Source organism: Lontra canadensis, unplaced genomic scaffold (genome assembly GCF_010015895.1).
Source record: "Lontra canadensis isolate GAN:19392208 unplaced genomic scaffold, GSC_riverotter_1.0 scaffold4, whole genome shotgun sequence".
Lineage (NCBI taxonomy): Eukaryota > Metazoa > Chordata > Mammalia > Carnivora > Mustelidae > Lontra > Lontra canadensis.
In genome coordinates this window covers 21187953-21201683 of record NW_022630998.1, presented here as the reverse complement: position 1 = coordinate 21201683, position 13731 = coordinate 21187953, and the positions used below count along the sequence as shown (strand labels likewise).

Here is a 13731-nt window from a genome sequence, read left to right as displayed (position 1 = left end):
CAGCGGCTGCCGCGGCAGCTTTGTCACTCCGCACAGCTCCGCGCCCGCCTGAGCCTGCCTAGGGAGCGATCTCAAACGAGGGGGGTGCGAGTGTGCTATTGGAGAATATGTAACTAATAGAAGTATCATTTTCCCCAGTACGATCTTTCAAGGAAAAAAATCCATTGAAAGAATTTTCAAAGTGCTGTCTCGGTTTGGAGAAAAGGCGCAGGCTGCCTGCGGGGAGGGGAGGAGAGACCCGGCTGTGCGCCTCCCGGGCGCGGCTCCCGTCCGCTAGGTGGCAGCCGGAGCCAGCGATTCCTGCAGGCCCCGCGGCAGGACCGCTCCTCCTGCCCGCCCCTCCTCCCACGACCAATCGCCTTCGGGAATCGGGGTCTCTCGCTCGCTCTCATTCTCTCTCTCTCTCTCTCTCTCTCTCTCCCAACCTCCCTTCCTTTCTCCCTCCCTCCCCATCTCCCTCTTTCTCCCCGTCTCTCCCTCTCTCAATCTCTCCTTCTTCTTCTTTCTGTCTCTCCGTCTCTTTCCCTCTGCCTCCCTCCCTCCCTCTCTCCAGCTCTCCTCCCTCTCCCCTGCCGCTCCCCCCACCCTCCTCTCCCCACTCCCCCCTCTCCACCTCTCCCCATCTCCCATTTTCCCTTGTCAGTCGCTCGCCCCTTTCCTCTTTTCCTGGGACTCCGACTTGACCGCACTAACTGCCCCCCCATATGAGGACTTACTACTGTTTTATCAGTAATTATTTAAGCGTTGGTTGAAGTTTGGAACAGCCTGCGAATACCAAAGAGGAAAAAAGAAAGAAGGAAAAATCGGATTGATTGTAAAGTTTATTTTTAAAATCATCATGGGATGAATAGGAGCCGTTGATTCAGATTGATTTTGTGGCAATAGCTGCATATTTCAGGAGTGTGTTTTGTCATAATTAAACCTTTAAAAGCAATGTATACTTTGGGCCAAAACGGGGAGTCCTTACCTTGTTTCTTAAAGGATATAAAAAGAGCAGAATCCACACTTGGATTATGCTTATATGTGAACGAAGAAAACAATTCAAACCCAGCATATTTCGTGAATCATTAAAATCATAAGAGTTTATTTCTCATTAAAATTTTTCCTAACATTTTCAACGACACTCTCTTCACGCTCATAAAACCTAATTTTAAAAACTTTTCAGAAGAAATCAAAATAATTTCCTTCTAATTCTTTCACCCATTACTAGGCATTCTCCCCCTCGCCATCCCTTCCCCCTCTAGTGTTCGTGTGCGTGTGTGTGTGTGTGTGTGTGTGTGTGACCATAGACGACCCATACTAATCAGGTCTCAGAGTAAATAGCAGCGCAGGGCGATCTCAATGTAAATTGCGCTTGTCAGAAGCACACCCCCCTCCCTCACTTTCCCTCCTCCTCCCCTCACCATCCCCGTCAGTAGGTAGCTAAGAGGGAGGGGGAAAAAAAAGAAAGAAAGGAAAAGAGGAGGGGGGAGGGGCTCTCCAACCAATGGCGTGCTGGAGGCTTGGCTAACCTTAGACTCCCATTTTCTCTCCCCCCCGATTCAGGGCTCTGACCAGTCAGTCGCCTTTGATTATCAGTTGCCAGCAGCCCTTCTCTTGGCTCCTTGACACGAGCTCCATATAAGGCAGCGATCTCCATAGAAACGTGTCAGTTTCAATAGTAGTGTCAAAGTTCACTATATACAGACATTCGCGCAGATCCCCCTTTCGGAAACATTGCTCTGCGAGTCCTCCCGTTTAAACGCATTCAATTTTGGGGTCTCTCTCTCTCTCTCTCTCTCCTCTCTCTCTCTTCTCTGTCTCTCTCTTCTCCTCCTCCGCCTCTCTCTCTCAGTCTCTCTCAATCTCTTTCTCTCTCTTCTCTTCCCTTCTCTCCTCTCTCCCTTTTCTTTTCTTACATATTCTATTAGTTGTTTCCCTTGTATTCCTCTTCTTTCTCTTTTTCTCCCTCCTCCTTGTCTTTTACTCCATTCCTGCAGAAGAGAGAGGGCTAAACTTAAAAAAAAAAAAAAAGGAGGAGGAGGAGGAGGCACCCCCTTCGTATTCTTCTTATCGTTATTTTATACATATATGATTTTTTTTGGAGGGAGGGTGTTGGTTCCCGGCTGAAGAGCACTTATTTAAAATACTAAAAAAAGAACATTTTTGGGCGATCTCCAGGGTTTTTTTAACTAGCTCTGTGTGTTATAGCAGAAGAAGCAGAAGAAGGAGCAAGAAAGAGGAAAAGAAGAGGATTATTTATTCGACCTACTTTGGATGTCTCTCGCTTTTTTTTTTATTGCAATTCTTTTTCTTCTGATTTTTATTTTTTCGATTTCGCTGTGATTTCGTCGCCGGCGTGAATTATCTCGTATTTTTCTCCCTCTCCGTCACCTCCCGAAAGAAGAAGGCAGCGAGAGCCCGGCGCCACCGGCACAACAAAAAGAGCAAAGTGTGTGATCCTCCTCGCCGGCTGCCTCCCTCTCTCCAGCGCTGCCTTCCTGAATGGCTGGCTGCGTCCAGCCCTGGACCTGGCCCCCCGACACCAACGCTCCCTGATCACCGCCGGCAGCCTCGCCCCGCGCCCTGCTCGGCTCACCGCGCTCCCCTCAATCCCGAGCCCAGCGAGGGCTCCCGCCGGGACAGCAGCGGCGGCGCGGGCGGCCCCGACTCGGGCTCGCGCTCCGGCTGCGGCCCCGACTCCAGCTCGGACTCCCGCCCGGGCCCCGGCTCCTCCAGCGGCGCTCGCCGCTGCAGCTGAGGCGGCGACTCCAGCGGCGCCTGCAGCCGCGACCTCCTCCTCCTCCTCCTCCTCCGCCTCCTCCGCCTCCGCCGCCGCCGCCGCCGCCCTCGCCGGCTTCCTCTATGTCGGCTCAGCCGGCGCGCAGCGTGTAGCCGGAGCGGCCGGCGGGCGGGCGGGCGCCCGGCGCGGGTGAGCGAGTGTGTGTGAGAGTGTGTGTGTGCGCGGGGGTGCGGGCGAGGCGGAGGGCGAGTGTGTGCGCGCGCCGTGGCCCATGCCCGCCGCCCCCGGCGCTGCGCCCCGCGCCGCTCCCGGCTGCCGCCTGTGCCATTTCTGATTTTGCAACTTGGGGAAGAAGAAAAAAGCGAGAGAAGGGAGCTTGCTCGGTGGGGGGGGGGTGGGGAGGGGGGGGAAGGAGAGCGTGGCCCCCCCAGGATCGGAGAGCGGGGGGAGCGGGCGAGGGGAGCAGGGGTGTTGGGGGGGGAGCCAGAGAGCCTGGGGGGGCTGCAAAAAGAGAGAAAGAAAACAGCAGGAACCACAACAAAACGCCAGCAGGGCGGGCGGGCGCGCAGCAGCAGCGGGGCGGCCGAGGCAGTAGCGGCGGCAGCGGCGGCGGCGGCGGAGGCAGCGGCCGGTGCCCGGCTCGGGCTCGGCTCCCGCGACCCCGGGGCGCCCGGCGGGCCCCCCGCCCCCTCCCCCTCCCCCCTTCCCCTTCCCCTTCCCCTCCCAGCGCGCTCGCGCGCCCCGCGGCCCTCGGCGAGCAGCTCGGCTCCCCCCAGCGCTCCCCGGGCCCAAAGATATGGCAATGGTAGTTAGCAGCTGGCGAGATCCGCAGGACGACGTGGCCGGGGGCAACCCCGGCGGCCCCAACCCCGCAGCGCAAGCGGCCCGCGGCGGCGGCGGCGGCGGCGGCGAGCAGCAGCAGCAGGCGGGCTCGGGTGCGCCGCACACGCCGCAGACCCCGGGCCAGCCCGGAGCGCCCGCCACCCCCGGCACGGCAGGGGACAAGGGCCAGGGCCCGCCCGGCTCGGGCCAGAGCCAGCAGCACATCGAGTGCGTGGTGTGCGGGGACAAGTCGAGCGGCAAGCACTACGGCCAATTCACCTGCGAGGGCTGCAAAAGTTTCTTCAAGAGGAGCGTCCGCAGGAACTTAACTTACACATGCCGTGCCAACAGGAACTGTCCCATCGACCAGCACCACCGCAACCAGTGCCAATACTGCCGCCTCAAGAAGTGCCTCAAAGTGGGCATGAGGCGGGAAGGTGAATATTTCTTCTCTGCTTCTTTCCCTGAGCTTCGCCCGCCTCCCCGACCCTCTTTCTTTCTCTCGAGGGGGTGGCTGCTGTATGGGGCTGGAGCTCCTGCGGTCCCGGCCCCGTCCCAGCTTCCCCTGTCCCCGCTGCCTTCCTCCCCCGGCGTCCCCCCCCCCCCAACCAAGCTCGCTGCCGCTGCCTCCCCCTCCCGGCCTGCGCTCCTCTCCCTGGCTCCTCCACCCCTCCTGCTGCCTGCTCAGGATTGTGTCCCTGGGATCGTGAGCTGTGGCTTAAAATCCCTTACTTCCTCTGTCTTGGATGTGCTCGGTGTGTGTCTCTTTCCCGCGTGTGCGTGAGGATGCTTGGGGGCTGTGCTGGCATGAACTTGGGGAGGGGTGCTGATTTCCCCCAGAAAACTCTTCTGTGTTTTTCATTCCACTTTCCCCTCCACCTCTTCATACCCTTTATTTAAAATTGGGGAGGGCTGGGGACTGGAGTACCCTGAACCATAGATTCATTGCTGCATCATCCTTTTGGAAGCTTAGCTTGGAAAAAGAGGAGTGAGATTTATTGCACTTGTAGGTCTAATTAGGGGGGAAGGGGGGCTTCTGGCCTGTTCACTGGTTTCCTCTCCTCTTCACCGAGCTGGGGCCGCCTCCTCCAGAGCTGTGGCCTTGTTTTCACCCCTCTACTTTGAAAGGAAAGTTTGTGACTGAACCGTCCTTTCATAGTTGTGTCATTTTTTTAAAAGCATGATACTCGTTTTATTTCTTCATCAAACTCCACCCTCTGCTTAAATACTGCATACAAATTACAATTTACAACGGCATTTACCGATCCTTCTGATTTGGCTATAATGCATAGACTGCAGCTGGCATGAGCTTCCACTTCATTTAATCCCTGTGTTGTATGGGTTTGGTTTCTTTTAACACAACTTTTGATGTTGTATTTAGATATGCTTCATGTTCATGTGGCAAGAGATGCAGCACTTTTCTTATAAATATATTTAGCCGTTTATAGTTAAAGTTTATCTCCTGACAATCATTAAAGATGTCTTATAGTCAAATTAGCTAACCAGTCAATTTTGCAGAATGCAGATTACTCCTTCTTGTAATTGACTTTAAAATTATATTTTATATGCCACAAGAAAAGAAATTGAATTCCTTCAGATCTCAAGGAGCAGGCAAATATGACGACTTCATTTCTAGCTCCAGGGAGATTTTTGTAGGCATCTGAAAAAAAAAAAACTGAATTGTGCTCTCATTTAATTGAAAAATAACTGCCAAGTTCAAAACTATAATTAGAAAAAAAAGTATTCTAGCTGTTATGTTTCAAGAGCTTAAATTGCATTGGGACTTGCATTAAAATTAGAATCAAAGCAAATTTAAAAAAATAGTGCACAACCTGAAATAAGACAGCTATGTGTACATGGACATATCTATATTAATTTGTTGGGGGGAGAGTTCAGTAGCCCTAACTTTTCCTAAAGTTGTCTTTGTTTACATGGCAATTTAAAACGCTGGCACTGTTGAAGTAAAACATACACATTAAAAAAAAAAAAAAACTTTGGTCAGCTTTAAGAACTCAAAGCATGCTTACGTTTTGCATTCAGATGGTTAATGAATCCAGTGTTTTTGCAGTTGCAAGCTCGTGCATTCACTGGGTAAAAGCTGGCTGCAGGTTGCAGTGGCACCTCACAGGACAGACATTAATTATATTTCCCACTTTTTTCAATAATGTTTGGCTACTGTAAGTTCTACTTTTTCTTGGAATTTTTCAATTTTCTGTTGCTTTTAACAGTGAACTTTGTGTGGGGCGAAGGGGAGGAGGGGGCAGGGGAGGGGTGCAGGATACTTGTTTTCTATTCAAAAGTTGTAAATGGTTATGTAACTTGTATCTATTTTAAGGATAATTCTATAGCATTTTGAGAGAATATGGAAACATTTTGAGCAAAACACTGCTTGCTTGCAAATGAAGAGGCGCTAGGCATTTGCCTAGAACCACAACCTTCCTCTGGTTTCGCCTGTTCTTTTTTGTTTGTTTTTGTTTTACTCTGATTTGTTTCCTTCTGGAGGGGTGAGTGGGATTTCATTAACCGGTGTGTTACACCTTGGTGGTGGAGGGGTTGGGTGGCACTTTCTTGGCCATGCCGGGCTGGGGGCCCTGAGATCAGGCCTAGTTCTGGCAGGGCTAGGGTGGCCAGGGGCGCAGGCGATGGCTGGACATATTGAGCCGCGGAGCTGGAGGCCCTCACCCCTGATTTCCTCCCGGTGTGGGCTGTGAGTGAGAGCGAGCGCGAGAGAAGATGCGCCGGGCGCGTGTGGCTGTAGGAAGAGCCTCCGCATTGTGTCGGGTGCGCTGCGGCGCGCCGATGTTCGCAAGCCCCCTGGATGCACATTGCCTCTTTTCTCTCTTTCTTTTTGTCAGCGGTTCAGCGAGGAAGAATGCCTCCAACCCAACCCAATCCAGGCCAGTACGCACTCACCAACGGGGACCCCCTCAACGGCCACTGCTACCTGTCCGGCTACATCTCGCTGCTGCTGCGCGCGGAACCCTACCCCACGTCGCGCTACGGCAGCCAATGCATGCAGCCCAACAACATCATGGGCATCGAGAACATCTGCGAGCTGGCCGCGCGCCTGCTCTTCAGCGCCGTCGAGTGGGCCCGAAACATCCCCTTCTTCCCGGATCTGCAGATCACCGACCAAGTGTCGCTGCTGCGCCTCACCTGGAGCGAGCTGTTCGTGCTCAACGCGGCCCAGTGCTCCATGCCGCTGCACGTGGCGCCGCTGCTGGCCGCCGCCGGCCTGCACGCCTCGCCCATGTCCGCCGACCGCGTCGTGGCCTTCATGGACCACATCCGCATCTTCCAGGAGCAGGTGGAGAAGCTCAAGGCGCTGCACGTCGACTCGGCCGAGTACAGCTGCCTCAAAGCCATCGTGCTGTTCACGTCAGGTGAGGCTGTGGTCGCCGGGAGGGCAGGCCGCTCCGGGGACGACAGCAGGCCGCGCTCCGCCCGGCCCGGCATCCTACGCCGTGTCGCCGCGCGGGCCCCGCCGGCCTGAGCCCGACCTTCGGCCTGGCCGGGACTTGCGGCCCCAGCGCCCGGACGCGGCCCGCGGCGCCGCTGCCATCTTGGGAGCGCGGCGGTGCGGGAGCCGAGGCGGCTGGGAGGCGGGCGGCGGGCGGCCCGGCCTGGGGGCCCGGACCCCCATGCGGGGCTGCGGCGGCGGCGGGTGCGCGTCTTGTGTGTGTGGCAGGGGTTGCGGGGGGGCGTGGGGACGGTCTGGCTGCGCGTGTGTGCGGTGTGCATGTGTGTGCGTGTGGTGTGCGCCAGCGTTTAGAGTTTCTGGGGGAGGAGAGGGAAGGAAGAGAACGTGGGAATGTGGCTTTCTCCTCTGTGTGGCACGCTCCCTGGATGTGTTTCCCGACACAGAGAGACACACACAGAGGTGGAAAGAGAAGAATACGCGCAAATAAATCATAAATAATCCCGCTTTATTGCTGCCTGATTTTCCCTTATCGGAAACCATTCATGTTTGCAGTTGCTGAGGTTATTGAGGGTCGTAAAAAACGGATTCAATCTAAACAAGAAAGATAAAAAACAAAAGGGATACGGTAGAACCCGCAAGTATGGGAGGATTCCCGCCCCAGAGATAAATCTCCTATCCACGCAAAACACACGAAGATTGGAAATTTAACAGAGTGCCTTAAAAATATCAAATTAAATGTAGGTGGTGGTAACATGCATGCTAACAATTTCTCTTATGATAGATGGTTCAAATTAACTTCCAGGAAAGTGCATTAACGTTGCCTTTGAAGGCTCTAGTCAGAGCCTCTGAGAACAGTGCCCGCTTTTTATTATTGTAACCTGCAAGAGGGAAACATATAAACACCCGGGACAGCAGGTAATGGGGGGAAATATAAACAAAGCCAGAAAGGAGGCTGGTGGGGGAACCGAGCTGCTCAGACTGGGTCCCGGGGCCTTGCCCACTGTGAGTAGGGTTAGCTGCAGTTTTACTCCCATTATTGGCACTATTGTTTTTAATTCCTCCATTCAGAGAACAAATAAACCATCCTAATAAATCTATCCTAGAGCCAGGACCTCCAAAGGCCAAATTAAAACCATTCCCGAGCAGAGATGGCAAAACCCTTTTCCCAAGGCCTTGTTGAACAGTAAGCAATGGTATAATCTATCAATATTTCCTGGCTTTCATGCGTGAAGAATCGTATTTACATTGTATTAAAATGACTCTTAAATTTGCACAATATTGTAATGTAGCAAATGTAGTATTAATATCGATCTGAACAGCAGATAATTTATTTAGACAAGAGCATCTCATTTGTATGCAGGGTGGCCAGAGCCGTGGACTTGGACTGCCCCCCTTTTACTTTCAGTGCAAATGCAGGTCTGCTAGTGGGAGAGGGAGTTATTCTTTGCAAGAGGATAAAGTGCAAACCTTAAAACAAATGGAAGATTTATTGAATAGCCTCCTCAGTGTTTGAATGCATTTTATCTTAATAAGTCTTCTTGATGGAAACGTGTTTTTCAAAAGTGACAAAGAGCCTGGGAAGCAGCGACCGGGCTGCTTTCGCTCTGGCAGGCCTGGGGCCTGTCTGGCTCTCGACTACCCAGCTCTTTAGCCAAATTAATCAGGAAGCAAGCCAGTGTCGGGGAAGCTGGGGTTTTAAAATCTCATCCAGTGAGGTGTCTTGAAGCAGAAATGTGACTTGGAGCTGGACAGAGGTCTTCTCAGGAAAGGTCTTTCCTCCCTTTTCCGTGTCCCCTACTTAGGTTCTTTGAACTCCCTTGACTTTTCTGATCTCCTGCCCTTTCCCAGAGAGAGGCGTGGGCTGTGCTGGCCGCAGGGAAGATGGTGGAATTATTCATGCTTTTCTTTCAACTTTCCATCCTAAAACATCCCCGTGAAAAGTGTTCCTTTTTAAAAAGTTTTCCCGGAGAAGTTTCCCAACTACGTCTTCAAGGTGCAGGGGAGGCTGAGAAGTGAACAATAACATTATTTTGTTAGAAAATTGCAAACAGAATATTTGAAAATGGAAATGGAGCTGTCAGTAGTAATTCACCCCCCTTCTCCATACAACACATTTCCACTTTTGACTAAACTTGTTTTGATTGCTAGCCAGAAGGGAATTCATGGGAAGCCTTCTCAAAGTCATCCAACTTTTAAGCAAACTTTGAATGATGGAAAAGACAGTTTTAGACATATTGTCCAACGAGGTTTGCTCCGGCTAAGTATTTGAAGCTGGCACGGGGGGTTCCCTGCGGTGGTTTTCACATTTGGCCTCCGGATGGTATGCTTAATCCTTAATATTCTGGAAAGCATCCAAGGACTAGGTCATGACCTGAACTTACTTTCTTAAAAAATTCATTAATTCATACACCTAAATATTCCCTCAAATAAATGGGACCTCCTCTGAAAGGAGCCATCTAGTTAACATAAATACAATAAATCCATTTTCAGCACAATAATAACTTTGATTTCTAGTTATGGCACCTGATTACATCTATATTTCCTGAACACTAAACTCTTTTGAATGCACACCATGAAATACATTCTCTGCACTACAAAGGCTAAGCCGGGAGGGCCTGAGCAGTAATGGTTATTTATTTACATAATTTCTTTTCCATATACTGTAGAAGAAATATAGAAGTTTCCCGCATTGACACCACCACATAAAAAGTGAGGCATGGATTCTGTATATTGTCCCTCCTTTTCTGATCTCGGGTATATCTCATGGAATGTAAATATGTACTTCACTACGCCCCCCCTGCTCACCTCGCTTTGCTGCCACAGCCACCCAGTCGATCTGAGAGCTCAGACTCTCTGTCCATAGTTGGGGGACTCCTGTTGCAGGAATATCCAGAGTGGGGATGAATATCTAGAGTGGGAATCCAGACCTGAAGTGGGACTCCTGCTGGAGGGAGGCCACAGAGCTGTCCGGCTGGCACCTGGCAGCCTGGCCCCCGCTACAGGCATTCTGCCTTCAAAGGAGGAAAGAAATCCAAGCAGCCAGCCCAGGGCCCAGGCAAGCCCTTCCCGGGCTTCTCTCCCTTGGACTGGCCTAGCTGGGAGAAGGGTAGTGTCGTTGCACTCCGGGGGCCCTAATTGTGCACATCAGATAAATATTTTACAGACCTGAGGGGATGCCATATGGGTCTTTAAAAAAATCTGCTGGGGTATCAGTGGGTCCTTTTCATACTACATTGTCTGAGGCTGAAAGGGATCCTGTGTCATAATGGGCAGATAATGCATGTAAAGGAAGATATATGTAAATATGAGTGTGCGTGGTGGCCATTCAGCAGGGCCAGGTTAGCAAGTAAGGCCAAGGGCAGACCTCAGCACCCCACCCCCTCTGAGTAGTGGAGCCCTAAAGTGCCCCTGCCTCGCCCTGCTAGCCATAAAATCTCACTGGCTTCCCAGGTCAGGCCAGTGTGGATGCACCCGGGTGGCTGGCCAGGAGTAATTAGACATCTGAGAGGAACGCATTCTGGATCCAGGGTCAAAGGAGACCCCCCCCCCTTAGAAGTCCTTGAATTAGCACTAGTTTTATTTGTATTTTTGCTCAAGGCCATTGCCTTGTAGATGAAGGTATTAGAGTGCTTTGTAAATCCCAGTTCTTGAAATACAAAGACATAAAGCTCAGAAACTCAGCAGACACGGGTTTCACTTTGAATCACTTGGTAGGACTTCTTGGGGTCACACTTGCCCACTCACGATTATATAATGTCCTTTCGGGGGCATCACCATGCATGAATTTCTCCCCAGATCTATATATTAGCAAATTCTGCCTTTGATCTCTAGTCAACCTCCTGACTGGCTAAGGGCTCCTCTGTGATCTTTCTGTTTTTTAAATATTTATTATTAATATAAGAAATAACATGGGTGTTTGAACTAAGAGAGGAAGCTTTCACTTCATTCTTCTGATTCCACCTTCTCTTCCATTTCTTTGCCTTTAGTTAGTTTATATAGTATAAACTACTGTCTTGAAATATTTTTAGGAGACCATGAAGAGCCTTGGTTGATATGAGATAAACACACAGGTTTTAAGATGCTGTCATTGTGTGTAAGTGCCTTTTTCCCCCTTGGTCCTCTGACAGGAAGCCTCTCTCCCCAATTCCCCCCTCAACTCCCCACCTCCCAGTTTGGAAGCAGCAACAGCAGCTGCCTCCACCCAGCTTTGTGTATGATCGTTGAAGATGTCTCCTTTCCACAGCCTGGAGTAACTGAGCCATATTCCTTCTGATTATTATACAGCTTTACAGAGATGTGACCAATTTTCAATTACTTGATCTAAAGCACAGATAGAAGTGTACACCCTCACCGAGGCTTGCTACAGAGTTCTTGGTCGCATAGATAGCGGATCTCAAATCCTGTATTGCTAAATCATGGGCTCCATCTGAGTCCACACACTGCCCGCCCATGATTCCTTACCCCTCCCAGGTGTTTATTCACTAGACAGTCTAAGTTCTCCTTGAAGATTTTGGTTGGGGTCATTTGGGTTTGAGAGGGAGGACTCCAAGAAGCCTGTAAAAACTGCCCCCAAGCTACGTATTTCTTCAGGGCTTCTGAACACCCCAAAATCAGGGGCAAAGGGGGCAAAAGTCCTCCCTTTAATGAGCACAGCAGAATGATGCTCCCCTCCAGGCGGAGGACAGGTTGCTCCGCACGGCAAACATGGCTCCAACATCGTACATTATTTAATCCAAAGGTGAAAGAGGAAAAAACAAAGGGACTGGAGAGGTTGCTGCCTCTGCCCGTGTGTGCTTCCGTCTCCTGCTCCCCTAGGCTTGGTGGGGGTGTGATTTATTTTTATTGGTGTTGGGGGCAGAGAGGAGGGAATGGTGAAGAAGGAATGGGGAGGTATGGAGAAGAGGATTTTTTTTCCCTTTTCCCTTCGATTTCCTTTCCTCCCTCTTATCAACTTAAAAACATTTCTGAGGGTTTGTTTGTGCCTTTGGTGTTCACTAACCTGTGTGTCCCCTCCCCTCTTCTGCCCTTCTTGTGGCCGCACGGGCAGATGCCTGTGGCCTGTCGGACGCCGCCCACATCGAGAGCCTGCAGGAGAAGTCTCAGTGCGCACTGGAGGAGTACGTGCGGAGCCAGTACCCTAACCAGCCCAGCCGCTTCGGCAAACTCCTACTGCGACTGCCCTCCCTGCGCACCGTGTCCTCCTCGGTCATCGAGCAGCTCTTCTTCGTCCGTTTGGTAGGTAAAACCCCCATCGAAACTCTCATCCGGGATATGTTACTGTCTGGGAGCAGCTTCAACTGGCCTTACATGTCCATCCAGTGCTCCTAGACCTTGGGCGCTCCCCACCTGCCCCCGCCCCCCTAGAGACTCACTGGACGGCGGGGGCCATGGACTCCAAAGCTGCGGGGACATCAGGCGGCTGTTGCAGGGTGCAGCCAGGCAGGGGGGAGGTGGGCCGGGCCGACATGAGCAGCCCACCCTGCAGAAATGCAACCCGAGCTGCAAACGAGGAGAAAAAGAGACTCTCTTTAGGATCAGATCTGTGAACATGTTGGAAAGGAAAGAAAAAGGACCTTGTGTCTGGTGAGAAAAGGAAAAAAAAAAAATTGGAAGAGAGGACCATGAAAATTTTAATAAAACAGAAGGAGACTAATGGACCTTCCAGGATTTATTGTGGACGGATGTGGATATATTCTGTACAGAAAACAACACATGGAAGTGGACTGAATTCTATGTAGAAACACACACACACACGCCCCAAACATTGTTATTCATTTTGTAAAATACTAGTCTTTATTTTCATTTTTTTGTAAAATTTAAACATCGTATGCACATAAAAAAGGAAACAAGAATTAGGGGAAAATAACATTTTCCAAATAATTATAAAAAATTGTCCTGTGTCTATGTATCTATATCTGTTTTGTATTTTTTTCTGGTTCCAAACCAGATTTCCTGTGATTCTATACTAATAATTTTTGATATAACCCTTTGCTTCTTATAATGAGTGCGATATATGTTGTCGAGGCTGTTCTTCAAGAATTAAAATTGAAGTGAAAATTTAAACAAAAAATAAAAGAATTTAGCAAAACCCACGTGTCTGGTTACTTGACAGATGTCATAAGTGCAAGAGAACCCGCCAATTAATTTCCACTCCAATTATTATTAGAATGGGGAGGCGAAGGTGGAAACTTTTAAGGTCCATTATTAAGCGGTCTAGGTTTATTTCCTAAAACCAAGCCACTGCCTTGGTCCTGTAAATGTGGAGGGTCAGGCTCTGTGTGGGGTGGGGTGGGCAGGGAGAGGACAGGGCATCTTGGGCGTTCCCAGCAGCTCTTATGACCTTGTGGATGGTTGGTGCCCTGCACGGACATAAGCGGGGACTGGGGTAGGCTTGGTTGCAAGTGGGGCTGGGTCTGGGGACCACCTGCTTCATTGACTGCAGGTGGGAACTTGCCTGACTGGCAAGGCTGCAGAGAGGTGTGGACAGCTGATGTGGGGGTCAAAGGCAGGGGAGGGCTGCTCAGAAATCTCTTGTACCTGTAAGTGGACTTTAGACCTCCACCCCCACCCCCACCCCCTGCGAAAGAGTTAGGACCTCAACGCTGTCAAACCTACTTTTACTCCCCCTTATGGCCCACTGCAGAGTTGGCTAGGGTTTACTCTTCCCTCCTGACCCTGTGACAGGGGTTCCCTGGAGGGCTCTGGAGCTCAGCTGGGTGAAGGGAACTCACCCCCCAACCCCACCCCACCCCCATGGCACTTATGT

At 51.1% G+C, this 13731-nt stretch overlaps 1 protein-coding gene across 1 annotated transcript; it reads left to right on the top strand.

Moving 5' to 3' along the window:
• Positions 1-3193: 3193 nt before the first annotated feature.
• NR2F1 (nuclear receptor subfamily 2 group F member 1) lies at positions 3194-13053 on the top strand. Its single transcript, XM_032846469.1, has 3 exons — positions 3194-3981; positions 6400-6927; positions 12013-13053. Exons 1-3 carry the CDS (start codon positions 3519-3521, stop codon positions 12291-12293), a joined length of 1272 nt encoding a protein of 423 aa, XP_032702360.1. The 5' UTR covers positions 3194-3518; the 3' UTR covers positions 12294-13053.
• The last annotated feature ends 678 nt before the right edge of the window (positions 13054-13731 follow it).

Bases quoted from the DNA above. Each gene is read 5' to 3' on its own strand.
- NR2F1 (XM_032846469.1), top strand. From the start codon at position 3,519: ATGGCAATGGTAGTTAGCAGCTGGCGAGATCCGCAGGACGACGTGGCC. The intron at 3,982-6,399 runs GTGAATATTTCT...TCTTTTTGTCAG, and splicing joins AGTGGGCATGAGGCGGGAAG to CGGTTCAGCGAGGAAGAATG. The intron at 6,928-12,012 runs GTGAGGCTGTGG...CCGCACGGGCAG, and splicing joins CATCGTGCTGTTCACGTCAG to ATGCCTGTGGCCTGTCGGAC.